This window comes from Eretmochelys imbricata, chromosome 3 (genome assembly GCF_965152235.1).
Source record: "Eretmochelys imbricata isolate rEreImb1 chromosome 3, rEreImb1.hap1, whole genome shotgun sequence".
In the NCBI taxonomy this organism is placed as follows: domain Eukaryota; kingdom Metazoa; phylum Chordata; order Testudines; family Cheloniidae; genus Eretmochelys; species Eretmochelys imbricata.
In genome coordinates this window covers 55,673,793-55,691,185 of record NC_135574.1, presented here as the reverse complement: position 1 = coordinate 55,691,185, position 17,393 = coordinate 55,673,793, and the positions used below count along the sequence as shown (strand labels likewise).

The following is a 17,393-nucleotide window of genomic DNA, read 5'->3' as shown; positions in this document are numbered from 1 at the left end:
ACATTCTATATTTGTGACTATGTAATGTGGTTATCAGGCCTTGATTATGTTGGTATCTGTTGCCTCTGTGATTTTGGACTAAAAAAACATGACTTTATCAATGTTATAGAACTATATGTGCAAGTTCAGTGGCAGTTTTTGGCTACACCAAATTTCTGAAATATCCTGGAGTGTGATGTTTAGTCCTTTGTGATGAGTGTATATTGTATGAGCTTTTTATTTTTGTTTTGAGCAGATTTGCGCAAAAGTCTGTTGTTTTGCTTTTCAGGAGTTCATGTGAATGTTTTTCCAAGATTCAATCTATGAAGGCTGTATTCCAAGTTTCATTTTAAATTGGAAACTTAATTGCAAACCAGTGAAAATACTGGGCTTCACCTGGGTTTCTGCTTAACCCCCATGAAATCACAAATTTTGTCCAATTTTTAATGCAAAACCATGAATTGGTCCAAATTTACTTGAAACATTCATGAACTATAACAAATCTTTCAATGAACCAGATCTGAGTTTAAACCTGGTCACAAAACCCATCACTAAATGTTTAAAGTAGTTTCAGTTCAAGCATTTTACAAACCTTAGAAATTAAGCAAGTGTATAGTTGTAACAGTTTTATACATTCATTATACAGTAATGTAAGACATTGCTCTATTTGATATGTTATCTCCTTAAGAAATAGGAGTGCATGGAGGTCAGAGTCAAGAATGAAAAAAGTGAGGTAAGAATGAGGACATAGAAATGTATATGCAGCAAAAACAGTTTGGAAAAGAGGCATTTCTTTGATTTTATTTAACTTGTTCATTCTAGAGTGAGATGTGGTCTCCCCCCCACTTTTTTTTTCTTTTGAACATTGTGCTGAGAGCATGAAGTTAGTGAAACGGTTTCAGCAAGTTAGTTACCTGTGAAAGTAGGGTGACCAGATGTCCCAATTTTATAGGGACAGTCCTGATTTTGGAGGGTATTCTTATATAGGCACTTATTACCCCCCACCCCCGTCCTGATTTTTTACACTTACTTTCTGGTCACCCTATGTGAAAGTAAAAATTATGAGGGCATGTAGCAGGGTGGCTACCCTGCTCCTAAAATAGAAAGGGTTAAAAGCAGCCCTGGAGAGGGCTGTGGCTGGCTGATTGGGGAAGCAGCCGCGGCTGGGCCACGCCCCAATCAGGCCCCAGCTGGCCTGTATAAAAAGGCCATGAGCCAAAAACCCATGGAGTCTCTCTCTAGGCTAGGAGAGAGTAGGGTCTGCCTGACAGGGTACTGAGGATGGTGCAGTGCTGGGGAAGGAGCAGGCTGAGTGGGGGTGCTCCAGGCTGGCAACTCCGCAGGCTGTAGGGCCAGGTCCAAGGCCCATAGAGGTACTGGGAGGCAGAGGAAGGCAACTGGTCCGGACCCCCTTGCCTATGATGAATGGCCTTTACACTGCAGTCTGCCCCAGGGAGCGGGGGCTTGGTGATGACTAGCAGTAGCCCAGACTGAGGCAAGGTGGGGATAGTGGGTTGGGGGTTTCCCAGGAAGGGGAGACCCAGAGGCAGAGTGTGGGGGTACTGCCAGGGGGGCAGAACCCCAGAGAAAGGGGCACCGGGGTCTGTGAGGGATACTGGGGCCAAAGGCCTGCAGAGGGCCCTCCATGCTGGAAAAGAGCTAATTTCCAATGACCAGCAGGAGGTGCCGCAGGGGTGAGTCTGCATTCCTTTACAGGGCAGATCTGGGAAAGGCAAAGACTGACTGGTCTTGGACTCAGAAAGAAGAGTGCATAGGCACTAGTAGGGATATAGATGAAGGATGCCAACTTTTATGTATTTGTTGCTTGTCTTATATTTTTTTCCTCATCTTTTACATTGAATACCTTGCATATATTGCAAAAGAATACTTACTTTTGTTGTAAATATAGAATGGAAAAAAATATCAAGTACATGCACCAGTCTTCCATATTAGGCATCCACATTTGAAAGTTCAGGGACAATATACCCATGTATACTCAGTCATTCTGAGACAGCATGGGTGGGGGATAGCAATAGAGTGACCAAGCCAAATCTTATGTATCTGATGAATTTGTGGAGGCCATGAAGGTTGAAAACAGGTCTCATTCCACCCTTGGATTTCAGTATCAGGAAGTACCTGGAGTAAAAACTATGGAAACTGTGTTCTGGCAGAACCTCCTCCACCATTCCCAACTTCAACAGAGAGCTGACCTGTTCAATGAGCAGTGTCTCATGAGAAGGGTCCCTGGAGAAGGATGGGGATGGGAGATGAGAATGTGGCATAGAGGGGAATTGGATTATTATTATTATTATTATTAGCCCAATCTGATAGAGGTAATCAAGACCCAAGCACTGTAAGAGTGGGCCAGCCGGTCCCCAGGGGGACGGAGGAACGACAGGACCAGTGTTCTGGACAAAGGAGTCAAAACAAGCCTTGACCTGTGTTGAGGGAAGGCATGAGGACTGCCTGAAGCCCAAGCGCAACTGCTTCCTCTTGTGGGATTTATCCCTCTTTCTAGTGTAGTCCCATTGTTTTGGAGGAAAAGGTCGCACCCCATAGTGGCATCTTTGCCATAAGGACATGTACACCCCCAAAGTTCTCTAGCAGTTCTGTGAGGAGGAAGACTGCCAATGGCTGGCCTGCGGCTGATTCAAAACCACCACCAGCGACCTGGCAGGTGACTTTAGCTTTGAGTGGGACAAAGAGCAGGATCTCCATGAGCGAGGAGCTTGCCACTGATATGGGAAGGGTATCAGTGGCCTTGGAGTCAATTGGAAATGTATGCCTGCACTGTTAGAGAATTAATATATACCAATTGTGTTTGCATTTACCTCTATCTTGTTAGAAGTTTAACAATGTGATCTAACTAGCTTGTAGATGCTAAATTTCTGTTCTTGTCTATAACGTTTCATTAGTATAGTCTAGTGATTCAGAGATTAAAAGGGGATATAAATATTTAGATGGAACTTGTGGTGTAATATTATTGTCTTCATTTCTCTTTGAAATTTGTAGTAAACTACCTGTGAATGGTTTGATGGTTAATTGCCTTATGCTAATGAATGCAACTAAATTACCAGTGTATGCCTAGGAAACAGATTAGCTTCAAAGCAACAATATACATTACCTATTCTTCAGTCAAGGAGGCCCTGCTGTGACCCCAACTTGCTTCAGCTGCAAAGAAAGTTTGGCCTAATTCTCTTTTATCTCAGATATGCTTAAACTTTGACAGGGAAAGTTTAAGCTCGTAAAACTGAGGTCTCTGGATTATCCCTGCAATTCTCATGGAAGAATTTGAACAAACTCTGCACATGGACTGCCTATTGGACTATGTAGGCACCATCAGCCACCTCACCATCTCTGCCATGAAACTGGCCTACAAACTCTTTTCGTATCTGTATGTATAATAATCTTTAACCATAGCATCTCTATTTTATTTTTTATTAATAAATCTTAGATTTAGTTAATAAGGATTGGCTGTAAGCATGTATTTGGGTGAGGTCTGAAATATTCATTAACTTGGTGGATAATGTATCTGATCTCTTGGGATTGGTAGAACTTTATATATGGCGAATAAGGTTTTTTGTAACCCTCACTATTAGACTTGGCTATCTGGGCGGGAGCCAAAGTCTGGATTGCTTAAAGGGAACTATATTTTGGCTTGTTGGTAACCAGTAAGGTATTACAGAAGCTGTTTGGTTACTGGTCTGTGAAATCTAATTATAGAATAAACCACCAGTTTTAGGGATTGTCTTCGCAGTTTGCCCTGATTGAGCGTTCTCAGTATAGCCCCTCCAGCGAGCACAGTCACATCAATAAACTAGGCTACGACAAAACATGATCTTGTGAGACTGCAACCACACAGAGATCTGACTCCAGCCATGGGCAGTGAGAAGGAACTGAAGGGAGTCAGGGTGGTGATGCTTCATATAGCCAGTGCAGGGGTCAGAGCCATGAGGCTCGAGCACCACCCTTTTTCAGGTACTGCTAGGCAAAAGTCTCCAGCTTCAGCACGCATGGCGTGCACACACCTAAGTGGAATACATGTCTGTATTTACTCAAAGAAGAAGCTGGCATTTTGTTATAAGATGCATCTCTTTAATAATTCCCTCCCAAAAGTGTTTAATTCCTGGACACAACCACCACATGTACAAGTATATCCCCCTTTCCACGCAATCTTTCCAACAGAATGCATTTCTAATAGCAAAAATATAAGGAACTTAACTGGAGTCAAATGTCATCTATATAGTAATTCATAACATTCTTTCTGATTATACAAGTTGAAGATGTATATGCCCTTTCCCATACAGAGACCCATTCATCTAAATAAATTTTTGTCCAAATTCGTCTCCCACCTTTCATCTGGGTTGTTTTCCTACCCACTTCTTTTTTCAATCAAAATATCTTAGAAATGAAACTTATTGTTCCAGCTTGCTTCTGGGTCAAATCTTCAATTGTGCTTAAAGGTCTAGATAGAGCTATTTTGTATCCAAATTTGACAATGAAATGTTTGACTTCTACATATTGAAAATATGGGATCTTTATATTATTTACAATATTACGTCTCTTGGTATGATTTCAAATCAGGACCCAGGAACAGCTGTACAAATTGAATAACCTTAGCTCTTACAGCAAATAGTCACTTTGATATTTCCTGGGGATAAATTCCTGATTATTAATTAAAGTTGCTAAGGGAGAGGTCCTCTGTGATAGGAATTTAAAAAAATTATCCGAAGCTGCTTAGGTGGTCTAGATTAATGGGTTTATTTTTTGGTGACAAATTTCTTTTTAAACCCAACAATTGCTACAAGTATCTATATATGGGCTCCAGTCTTGTTTGAGTTTTACCCAGTATGTGTGTGGTTTATAGTTAACCCAACTGATCAAATCTTTTAATTGAAATGCATAATAGACTATATGAGGGAAAGCTAGCCCACCCCAATTGTAGGTCTATGCAGACCTTTAGAATGCACACTTTGTCTGCCATCTGTCCATATGAATTTTCATAGCACATCCTGCCATGTTTTTGACCAGTAAAACCAGTCAAAGGGTACACTGGTAGAGAAGAAGAATGCCAATCACTAAATACTGGATTGCATTGTGTCAAATGCATAACCAGAAAGAGAGGGCTTCATTTTCTCTTTATTCACCTTGTTATTTCTTCATGTACACAGTCTCTCTCATTTGTACAAGTCCTGGTGATTAAGAACAATCTAATTTGGGGCAAATGGATTTTTAACCAAAGAAACACAATGAATTCTTTCCAGCAAGGAACTGTTGTAAGCTAGGACGCTGACTGGAAGAAAAGGTTCAAGGTGAGGGATACATCAAAAGCTTTAAAAATGAAATAAGATTTTCCTCATAGAAAAATAGGTATCTTTAAGACAGAGGGGCAGATCCTCAGATGGTACAGTTGTGATAGCTCTGCAGAAGTCAGTGGAGCAATGCACTTTACACAGGCTGAGGATCTGCCCCTATTTTTTTCTTTTATTTCTAATTTTCATGTATGTTAACATTTTTTCTAATAACTTATGGAGTATAAAAATGAAACCGATATGGGGTAAAATATTTGCATTTTACTCCTCTGTCTGAGTTTATTCTACAAAAATAACTGGAAAATAAACTGTTTAATGTAGTTACGGTATAATTAAGTTCAAATTGCCCCATATCCTTTCCCAGCCAGGAGGCATTATAAAACTATGGCTTGAGAAAGAGTATGGTTTGGAAGAATCTAGGGATGGCGCTAAGGGAGTGCTTAGCTAAGATGTTGGTCAATGAAAAAGGTACCATAGAATTCATTAATGTGCATTATTATTATTTTTTTAAAATGTGTCCAGGATCTTTTTTATAGGATTAATTTCTAGGCCAAGGGCACAATATCCCCCCAGTTTTTAATCAGAAATTGCAAAGATTTTATGAAAAATTTGCCCCAGACCAGTTTAGAATTTGTTCCCTAGTACTTACCTTGATCCTACACATCAAGAACCTTGAAACATTAAAAACCTATTTTTAAACTTTTTAAAAGCCTTCTTGTATGATGGTTTTACAAGGTGAATGAGATGTGGATTTAGAATGAGAGCAAACTTGTTTTCATTTGTGCCTTAATCTAGGATTAGATCAAGTAGATGTTAAAATAAAGTATACTGATAGAACAAAACTGTCTCCCTCTTCTTTGGACTAATCCTATCAGAAATAAACTGAAGTGATAATGTAACCTTTGCACACTATTTGGCTCAATGGCACGACAACAAAGTGAGTTTACAGAGCGATCTATGGCTTCATTGGGGTGCTGACAGGTTCACTGTATGTTAAAGAATAATACTTGCACTACTCATAAAGCCAACAATCTCCAGTACTGATAAGTGCCCCTAGCAATAGTATTAGAGGAATTGAAATGACAGATCTGACCTTCTAGTCTCCTGAAATACGTCTTTCTTTGGATTACTGTGCTTGCACAGAAGGGAACAAACAGTGCAGAATAGTGGAGCACAACTTACTTCCATAAAAGGTATCCTTGTACATGAGATCAGTCTATTCCTCCTAGGTGCACAGCTTACATAGATGCCACAGGCTGGATTCTGCAGCCTGCCAAGTTCACTTTGCACCATTTATGCAACACAAAGTGAATTTAAAGTAGCCAGACATTTGCATTTGAGAATTCTCCCTGTGCAGGAGGAAACTCCACAAGCACAAAACTGGTGCATCTTCCTGGGCCAGCTCTCCCTTGGCTCCACTGTCCTGCGTCAAGGGGAGCAGGGGCTGGGAATAGGAGGAGAAGGAGCATGACAGAATAAGGCTTTGCTATACTTGATCCATCCCTGATGGATCTTCTACTAAGTGTAAATTAAAACTGCCCTGTTCTGCTCCGTATCTTTAATTTGAGAAGGATCACACCACTGAGAATAAGGGGAGTGTGTTGGGCTTCCTGTCAGCTCCCACTCTCATTGCGCCCAAGCAGCGGTTGGACTAGCAAAAAATCAAGGCCAACAAGTTCATCCTGATAAATTTAGAGATTGAAGACTGGGTCAGTTTTAAATGTTCATCTTTACAGACTTGCATAGTCAGCATAACAGAAGTCTAAAATTTAGTTAATTCTCACACATTTATTAAAACAAAGAATAGTAGTGTCATATGTCAAAAGTCACAGGTGCTGTTTTAAACAGTATAAAACACACGCCATAGTGCCTGAATTGACATTTCATGCTGTGTGATAAATCCTGATGTGACAGTGATTTTTGCAGTAGTAAAATTAATTTAGTATTACAATTATTTTAATTTAGTGCCACTGCAATTTCAATCCTACTTGCTACTTACAAGTATTTAATAAAAAAAAACAACTCAACCTAATGTTGTCTAGCAAGTGAGCCATTACATGTATTACCATAGCATTTACACATCAAGTCTATAAGCCATGAGTCACAGGTGTTAATACATTTATAAAGCTAGAGAACAGCAGCACTGGAATAATGGGAAATTAATTCTGCTTTACTTTTCTTAATATTCATTTGCATTGAAAAGAAAATGAATGATTAAATGATGGTACGTTTCAGTTTTGGTTTTAGAAAGCCCCTTTGTCCCTTATTCCCACAAATCACCAGATGTAGCTTCTGAAGAGACTGCACCAGTTCATTACACAAGGTTTGGGCAGGCACTGGGAGGAAAGAAACTCTTCTCTTTACATTTTTCATTGCCATGTAAATAGCAAGAGATAACCAAATCACATGTGATTATGTTACAAAAGCAGATAAACCCCAAAACAGTTGCTTCTATCCACAACAACAAAATGATATTTAGTGTTTGCTGCCCACTTGATATTTTTGGATTTTCAAGACCTAAAAGTCAATAAGTTTGCTATGAAAGTCAAAGTTCTATGGATCATACATTTGGGAGAAAAGTCCAATTTTTTGAAGAATATAGAAAACACTACTATTTACAAATAATAATTCAGGATGGAGGTTCAATAATTTACTATTCAGTGTTCTTAAAGCAGGACTCATATGTTCAGGGATAAGTTTCTACAAAATAAAATAAATAAATAAAATAGGGTATGTTAGCTACAAAATTGTTTTTGCCATTCTCACCTTCATATTTTCTTGTATACTATCAAGAGGCCCTGAAATGACAATTATTTTCCAGTGTACTAACCACCTACCTTTCTTCATTTAAATTCCTCTGGAAATCCCATTTCTTCTTTTCAGCCCACAAATGGTAAACTACATTAATATAATGCTATTACCATTCACCCCCATTTGTTTGAGCAAGAAAGCTCTAAGTTATCATCACACTGGTCTCACGGTGTGTGCTGCCCTTTATTAAGATTGTGAGCTCCTTTGGGTAAGGACTGTGTCTTTATTTGTGTTGTATATGGCATATAAATAATACATATTTAAAAATCAATGGTCCATAAACCATAATGTTATCTTTTGGGCTGCTAGACATATGATAAATGCAGGATGGTTTAACCTGCTCTGACTACTTGGCATTTGGCTTCTGTCAGAAATCAGATCCAATGCAGTCAGAGCAGTGTTGTGTGATATGCAAAAACACCATACCCCACAGATTCAGGAATCTTCTGCCCACCAGTGATTGATCTCGGGTGAATTGCAAGTCATATACTGAGGCTTAGGATACTGGAAGGAGAACAGAGTCCATTTGCCCTGTTAGCCAGAGAAAGAGCACTATGTCAGTAGCCCTCCAAAGAACAATAGAAGTTAAAGGTGGAAAAAACAACCTAATCCACCTCAATCAGTATAAATTATTCCCTACACTCTCTCTCTCTCAGTGCTTTGCCCAATCTAGTTTTAAGTTGCTCAAGGTGAGGGTCCTCTATTTCCTTTTGAAAACTTCTCGATAGTCAAACATTCTCCAACTACCATCTATGTATATTGTAACTTCCATTAGGTGCAAAACATGCCTTCTGCGTTTTGTTCCAAGCCGAGCATACTGTCAGCATTTAAATAGGGAATAAATTGAATAACTACTGGTTCTTCTTAATTAATGTCTAAAGTGGCAAATTTAGACATATTGACTCAGTTTGCACAATGAAGAACTGTTACGACCAGGGTGTGCATGTTTTCACATGGTCACCTTAAAATGAAGGGAAGCTGAACTAAGAGTGGCACCAGCAGCTGGAATCACGTCCCTATGTCCAAACAAAGTTTATTCATAAGACTCAAGGAGATCATGGCACAGCTGCAAGGGAAATACTTATAAGTCAACAAGCACTTCAGAGCAGAAGAATGGGAACATAACCAAAGGACTGAGAACTCTCTGTAGAGTTAGAAAAAAACCTTAACTTCAACAAGTCATTTTTCAGAAAACTGAGATTGAATTGTCTGATCTCATAATTTTTAATGATTGCAGATGTTGATGTTTACTTCTGTTATTTATTACCATTACTGGATAATACAACATCTCTCTCTCTCTCTCTCTCTGTTCCTAAACCAATAACTTTAAATGTGACTAAATTTTCCTGATCTATAAACACCATTTTCTTTTAAAGCATTAACAGTGGAAAATTGACTGGTACTTTTGAAGAGGAGTGGTAGCTGGTTACACCCCAGCCCTTAAAAAGGAGAGCATAGCTCATAAGTAGTCTGTACTTTCCTTAGCTCAGAAGCTATATCCTCCATTGTCTTCCTTCAACATGATTTTTCACTGGGCAATGTTAGGTACTTATATGTCCCTCATAACCACAGGACCTGAGCACCACACAATCTTTAATGCATTTATTCCCACAAACACACTTGTGTGTGTGTTAGGGAAGTACCATTATCTCCCTTTTGCAGATGGGGAATGAGGCACAGAGAGACTAAGGCCCAGACCCACAAAAGGGACTTGGCCTTTGCCATGTTGAGCATCACAACACCTAACTTTCATGTGACTAGAAAAAACACAGGAACACCACTACAATGCACAAAGCCTGAGTTAGGGACCTACACTCCCTATACCATGAATGGAGAGAGATAGGCACCTTAGGATGCCATCCACAAAGCCAGCATGATAGGCAGGGAGCTGCCTAAGTTAGCCAATGGGAAATCACAACAACTAGGGTGTGTACTAAGCCCTGCTCCTCTTCCAGAGGTAGCTCCTGAAGTCTGGGCTGCAGGGAGGCACCTATCTCTGCTTGTGAGTCACAAATCAGGGAAAGACAGGCATTTGCCTATTAAATCATGTGCAGGGCCAGATCCAATAGGCATGCTCAGCGGCCACCTCATTCCCCACAAAATGGCAGGGGGTAGCGAGGAGGAAGGGGGAAGAGAAAGATGTCCCTTAAACCTTGTGGTCAGGGTGCACCCTTGAGATGTGGGAGAGTCCCAGTTTGCAAGTCCCCACGCTGCCTGATGAGGAGAAGAGGTTGAACTGGGGTCTGCCACCTCTCAGGTAAATGTTCTAATCATCAGGCTATACAGTCATTCTAATTTTTTCTCTGACCCAAATAATATTTAATTATTGAATCATTTCATTAAAGCAGAACTACTTAAAAAGGAGAGATTGAGGGCACCCCACATCAGAATACCCCAGAACCAATGGGTAAAGCACTCACTTGAGAGATGGCTGATCTCTATTCAAACCCCTTCTCCTCATCAAACAGCAGTGGGAGTCCCCAGGTGAGTACGCTAGCCACTAGGCTAAAGGTTATAAGGGAGGTCTGCCTCTAGCTTCCCACCCTTCACCTCCCTGGCTGTTTTCTGTGGAATTAGGTGGTCACCTGCTAAATGTTATATGTAACTACATACAGTGATCTCCATTAAAAAGTCAGTTTATGTCAATAGACATAACATATAAGAGATAATATAGTAAATGTTGATTTTTGCACCCCTTATAGTAATTACATAATTTTACACATTTGCAAATTGATTGGTAATTAAAATATATCTCCAAACTAATTATTTATATTCTCACCAAGTAGGACATGCTGTGTAAATAAAAAGCTGCCAGTTACCATGGAGGTAAGGAATACACACCATGTTAGTGCCCTGTAACTTGAAGCTTTACCAAGTATTTTTATCATGCTAAACACTGTAGGGTTAACATAAAACTTATCTACATACACACATCCTAACACAACATGCTGGGAACACTGCGAACATTTTATGATGTCTAATTAATATGAACCATATTGTTAAGTCCTTATTCTACCATAGCAGAACATAGAGTTTTGTCTGTGAAAGAGCAAAGGACTTCAGAACTAGGCCCTATGTGAGGACAGAAGTTATCTCAAGTATCATAGGTTGAAAACATCTAACCACAAAAAACTGCACAAATGAAGTGATTTACCTTTTTACCTTCTTCTCCTTTATTACCCTCAAAGCCACGTTCTCCCTGTTACGAAAACAAATCACAAGATTGTTTGACAGGAAATTTTAAGCAAATGTCATATACATAAACAATCTACACAATTTCTATTGCATTTAATTGTATTTCAGGTTAAAAATAAGGCTTGACAATACTACACAACTTGGATACTGAATATCTTTTCAGCACATCAAAAGATCTGAAACTTATGTGGAAAACTGGAATGGTTTTCTGTGGTTTTGGCAGCTAATTCTGTTTATAGACCATTGAAGTTAGTCCAGTCATCCCAGTCCTCATTCTGAAAATCAATGTTTTATTTATTTTATTTAAATTTATAAGTGTGACTTGCCAGGTGTCAAGGTGCTGTTCAATCATTGTATATACAAAGCTTATTCAACCAAGAAGAGCTCTCTATGAAAAACCTTCAGAATGATTTCAGCTTTGCAGAATATGCTGAAGGTCATTATATCCAAGCTCAGATGGATCCAAAGGGAAGTGGATTCCTGATTTGAGTATCCTTCACCAAAAAAGACCAGTTACCATTTTCCTCCCATTTAAATTATGGAATTCTTAGAGCAAGTGCTGTACCTGAACATAATAGCTCTGGTCTCCAATGTAGTCAAGATGCAAACTAACAAAACCAACATCTTTAATTTACCCAGATATTAATGTATATGTAACAGGTTCCCCCCGGGGGGCCGCCTAGAACTGGGGTGTGACGGGTTTGGGCCCTTTGGGGTGTCACCTTATGTGCTGGGATGCCACTGAGTCAGCCTATTCTGCCACCCTGAGTCCCCTTTACCTGGCCTTGCCATGTTAGGCTGACAAGCCTCTTCCAGCCACGCACACAGGCAGGGCCACATCCAGCTGCACAGAGAGATAGAGATCCGTTCTGGAAAAATTCAGCCTTGGGGGCTCACCCCAACGCTCTGGTGCCCACTCCCTTTAAGGGGTACAAACCCAAAGGTTTTATGAAATGAAATTCGCCCCCTCTCTCAATGTGGAGGGAGATATGCACAACTTCTTGCCCCCCAGTTAGAAATTACATAAACTGGGTTATATTACAAATGAGAAAGAAGTTTATTAACTACAAAAGGTAAACTAAGTGAATATAAGAGATAACAGACAGAACAAAGCAGATTACTGACCAAATAAAGTGTAATACGCAAGCTAAGCTCAATATACTTAAGAAACAAGTTATAAAATGTAAATTCTCACCCTAAATGTTATTTTAGGCAGGTTGCAAAGTTTCTGTGGTTCAGAGTTCCATTTATATTCCTTTTCAGACTGGACCCCTGTCTCAGTCTGGACACCCCCCTTGCCTTCCCTCCAGGTGGTTTTAGCAGACTTTCTTCTTGGGCAGACAGGCCATGGGGAGGAGGAGTCCCATTTGCCTCCCTCCCCACCCTTAAATAGGATTTAGATAAGGTGGGAATTCTTTGTTTCCCAAAATTGACCCTTCCTCCCCCTTTCCTTCCTGTGAAAAGTTACAAGAAGCCCCAGGTAATGTTTAGTATCAGGTGACAAGACCACCTGGCTCTGTAGTATCACAGCATTCATGAGTCAGTGGCAATATGGAATATCAACACAAAGGCCAAAGCCTTTTCATAGTCCATTGTCCTGTCTGACTTTTCCATTGTTGTACTGGAAGTGTTAGCAGTGAGCGTCACCTGAAGTAGCATAGTTGAAATACAGATACATAGTCAATATTCCTAACTTCAGACATAGAAATGATACAGGCATACAAATTAGATAATCACCTTCAGTAGATTATAACCTTTCCAATGATATCTTACAAGACCCATCTTGCATAAAGTACTTCTTGGTTATGTCATATTCATATCATAATCATATTTCATATGGAGTGAAACGTCACACGGGACACCACTGAGCCCCCTTTCCCACTAGCCTGGAGTCCCACACACTGCTGTGAGAAGCCGCAGACGTGCTCCTGGTCTCACACTTTCCCCAGCACACAGGCAAGGACACACCCAGTTGTAATAACACACAGAATGGCTTTCTGACCAACCTCTGCATGGGAAGGCTATGCAGCTAGGGTACTTACCAGTTTCTCAGGCACACACCCCCTTTCAGACACACCACATCTGTGCTCTCTAGAGTGGAATCTATCCCGTTTAGCTGTGGGCTCACAGCTAACAGCCAGAACAGTCCTTTTACTGGTAGGCACTATGCCTCCCTCTTTGAATTGGGCTTGCCTGCAGCTGCAGAGTTCCTGAAATCCTCACCCACCTCAGTGGTCTCTAGGATTCCATCCCCCCACCTCTGGACTTCCCTCTAGGACACATCTTCCTATGCATTCTAGAGTGAGGTGTCCCTTGCTCAAATGCAACCTGCTGGCATCCAGCAACTGGGACCATCTTCTCACTGATAGGCAATACACTCTCGTCCCCCTTTGAGGAAAAGCTGCTTTTAGCCACCGGGCAGTAGGAGCTGGTCTCAAACACACCCACCCCTGGTAGCAGACTGTTTTCCACGGCTGCAGAGGAATTAAAGAGACACTCTCCCATTCCCCAAGCAGTTCCTAAGACTTCATCCTTTTCCTCTGGGGTTTCAGCACAATATTGCTCCTTGCTGCTGACAGACCCCTTGACAGCCTGAGCTACACTGAAAAAGTCATTCCCAAGTAACAATTGTGCTGGGTTACCACGTATTGCATCCACAGTTAATTCAGCTTCCAAATCCCCAGCTTCTATGTGCACTTTAGCCAATGGCACAAGGATTTTGTGACCTCCTACTACAAAGGCTCTGCCATCTGCCCTGGCGGTATGCCTTTCTCCTGAACAAGGTCTCTTCTGACCACAGAAATTTCTGCACCTGTATCCCTCCACCAAGATTGTTCCTTGCCAATAATTCTGACAGTCCCTATGTGCTTCCTGCCTGGCTGTGCAGAAGCTGCTTTTACAAATCCTGTATGGTAAGTGGCAATTGCCTGAGGTGCCTCTGTACTCTGGGTAGCAGCATTCCCATGAGTTGCTTGTTGCCTGTTCCCACTCAGCACAGGGCATTTATTCCTAAGGTGCTCAGTGGAATTACAATGATCATACCTTTCGGGCTCTTCTGTTTTTACAGGGGACTTGGGGCAAGGACAAGAGGAATGGATTTGGGGAGATGAGCATCCAGCCTCCCATTCACCCTTACTTTCTCCAGGAATAAAGCAGAACCCTGTTTCCCTCCAAACTTAACCCTCTCTGCCTGTGATTTATTTCTAATAGATACTTGGGTTTGTTCAAATTGATCAGCTAGAGTAGCACATTCATCAACAGTCTTTACCTTTTTATCCCATAACCACTGTTTTACATCATCATTACATAAATTCAGGAAATGTTCCTGAGCAACAAGATCACACATTTCTTCAAAGCTTGTAATATCTTTTCCCCTTACCCACTTATCCATCAAATCTCTCATCTGGTTTACATATGACACATTACTCATTCCAGCACCTCTCTTAAGGCTTCAAAATTTTATTCTGTATGTTTCAGGTGTAACCTGAAACAGTTTTAAAACTATTTCCTTGAATTTACCATAATCTGAAGCATCTCCAATTGGCATCTTATTGGATATATCCAGTGCTCTCCCAGACAACTTTGCAACCAAAGTGGGCATCCTTTGGTCTTCAGGAATCTCATGAAGTACACACAGCCTCTCAAAGGTGATGAAGTATTCAGCAATGTCCCCTGTCTTGTTGTACACAGGACACAATTGTTCCCATTTGTGGATTTTCGGAGAGGTGGGACTCCCTGGTGTATGGGGGTGCTGGTTCTGCTTCTTTATCAAGTCAAGTTCATGCTTCCTTTCTTTTTCCCCTCTCCTCCATGACTAGATTCCAGGCCTCCATTTCATTGTCTTGCAGTTCCAGGGCTCTCTGGTGTGCAGCTTTTTGCTTGGCCTCTTCTGCTTGTATGGTTCTCCGGTGTGCAGTTTCTTGCGCATTAATCTCCATTTATTTTAATCCATTTGTCTTCTGTGCTCCTTCTCCCTCTCGTCTGCCTGCAATCTGCCATGCTCCAGCTTCTTGCCAGATTCACTTTCACTCATTTTCCTGTTTTTCTGTCCATACTTCCCTTGCCCAAAATAAGCAAACAGAAAATAAACTGGTAATCACTTTGACGGACCTCTAGCCACCACACTTAAAACTCTGTGCCACTGTGATGGGTTCCCCTCCGAGATGCCACCTGGAACTGGGGTACCACTGAGACACCTGACCGACCAGCCTGGGTCACTCACTCTACAATGCTGTGACAAGCTGCAGACATGCTCCCGGTCTCACACTTTCATCAGCCCACAGATAGAGACACACCCAGCTGCAATAACATGTAGACAAGATTTCTGATCAGCCCCAGCACCAGAAGGCTACTCAGCTAGGGCACTTGCCAGCTTCCCATGTGCATTCCCCCCTCTGGAGGGTAAACCCAAAATTATACTGTCTTGTGCTGCACAAAGAACTGTACAGCATAAGCTCATAAAATTCGCCCTCTCCCTCAATGTGGAGAGAGACAGGCAACAGCTTTCTGCCCAAGTGTGATTTCCACACACTGGTTTTAGACAAAACAAAACCAAGTTTATTAACTACAAAAGATAGGTTTTAAGTGATTATAAGGGACAGCAAACAGATCAAAGCAGACTACCTCGCAAATAAAATAAAAATCTAAGCTTAATATACTAAAGAGATTGGATACGAGTAGCAAATTCTCACCCTAAATGATGATTTAAGCCATCTGCAGAGATTCTTAAAAAGCAAGCTGTGCTTGCTTGCAGCTTAAAACCTCAGGTATTCCTTTCACAGGCTAGAAATCCCTCTAGCCTGGGTTCAGCCCTCCCCCCAGTTCAGTCCTTCTTCCTCAGGTATTTTCAGGAGTTTCCTTGGGTGAGGAGTCAGTGAAGAACCACAATGATATCACTCCCCTGCTTTAAATAGCTTTTGCATATGGCAGGAACCCTTTGTCTCCAGGCTTAGTTCCCACGCCTTTTAGTGGAAAAACACTGGTATTCCAAGATGGAGTCTAGTACCAGGTGACCTGGTCACATGACCACGTAGGGTCACATCAGCCATAACTCCTGTTTTTTGCATCCTCAAGAAGGCCCCCCAGTGGGAGATTAGCTTCTCCTAAAACCTATTATTCTCCCTAATGGCCCTTCCCAGTCAGCCATCTAGACTGACTGCATTCTGCCTAATGGGTGTTCCCCAGGTGTAAGCACATTTTAATAGATGCACCGACAATATTCCTAACTTCAGATATCAAAATGATACTTGCATACAAATATGATAATCATATTCAGTAAATCATAACCTTTTCAATGATATCTTACATGACCTATCTTGCACAAAATACATCATAGTTATGCCATAATCATACCATAATGATATTACTATGAAGAATATGGGGTGCAATGCCACAGTATACACCCATCTTTAATGAGAAATGCAATCAAAGTTCTATTTTTCATATAGGAACAGGCAAACTACCTCATCCACATACAGATTCCATGCTCCACCTCCCCCAAAACCATCTCGCAGGAAGTGGTTCTCATTCCATCTTCCTTTCTTAGCATCTACATCCATAGTGTTGATATGGCATACATGAACTCTATAGGTCTGGAGATCAAGAAAATGGAAATCTCCCAAATCGCAGCATATATTATTTCTCTCACTTTACTGTAAAAATTCCCCATTTTGATTTTGTCCTCTCTACCCCCCCAAGTTCACCTTTTGCAGAGTTCCATTCCCTTATATAGAAGCTTAACGTTTAAATGAGGGTAGGTGAAACAGTAGGCTACAACATGCAAGCTTCCTGTTTACAGTATGTTGCCAAATAATTCAGTTGACGCAGCATCATGAGCTACATCTGAGAATCAATTTCAAAGTTTTGAGATGCACAGATTCATATACCAGCAAATAGTTCTGGACTTTCCAGCAGCTGTTTGTGGTGGCTGCATTATGCTTACTGTTTTGGCTGATGTGGTTGGTGAAGTCAACAGCTTAGATGTCAGTTTTAGTAATGTGCCTAAGATAAAGTATGCAGAACTTAGTCCAGGTACAATAGCAGCCCGTGCTTTTCTGTTGGAAAATGTGCATGTGGTGTTTTTTAAAATAATTTAGA

The 17,393-nt window shown here is 41.0% G+C and overlaps 1 protein-coding gene across 1 annotated transcript in view; it reads right to left on the bottom strand.

Annotated features, from left to right (window-relative positions):
* The window catches only part of COL19A1 (collagen type XIX alpha 1 chain), a 315,760-nt gene that overhangs the window by 209,835 nt on the left and 88,532 nt on the right, over positions 1-17,393 (bottom strand). The window contains exon 11 of the mRNA XM_077812674.1: positions 11,257-11,301. Within this exon, the coding sequence (XP_077668800.1) occupies positions 11,257-11,301 (45 nt within the window). The remainder of the gene's footprint in view (positions 1-11,256; positions 11,302-17,393) is intronic.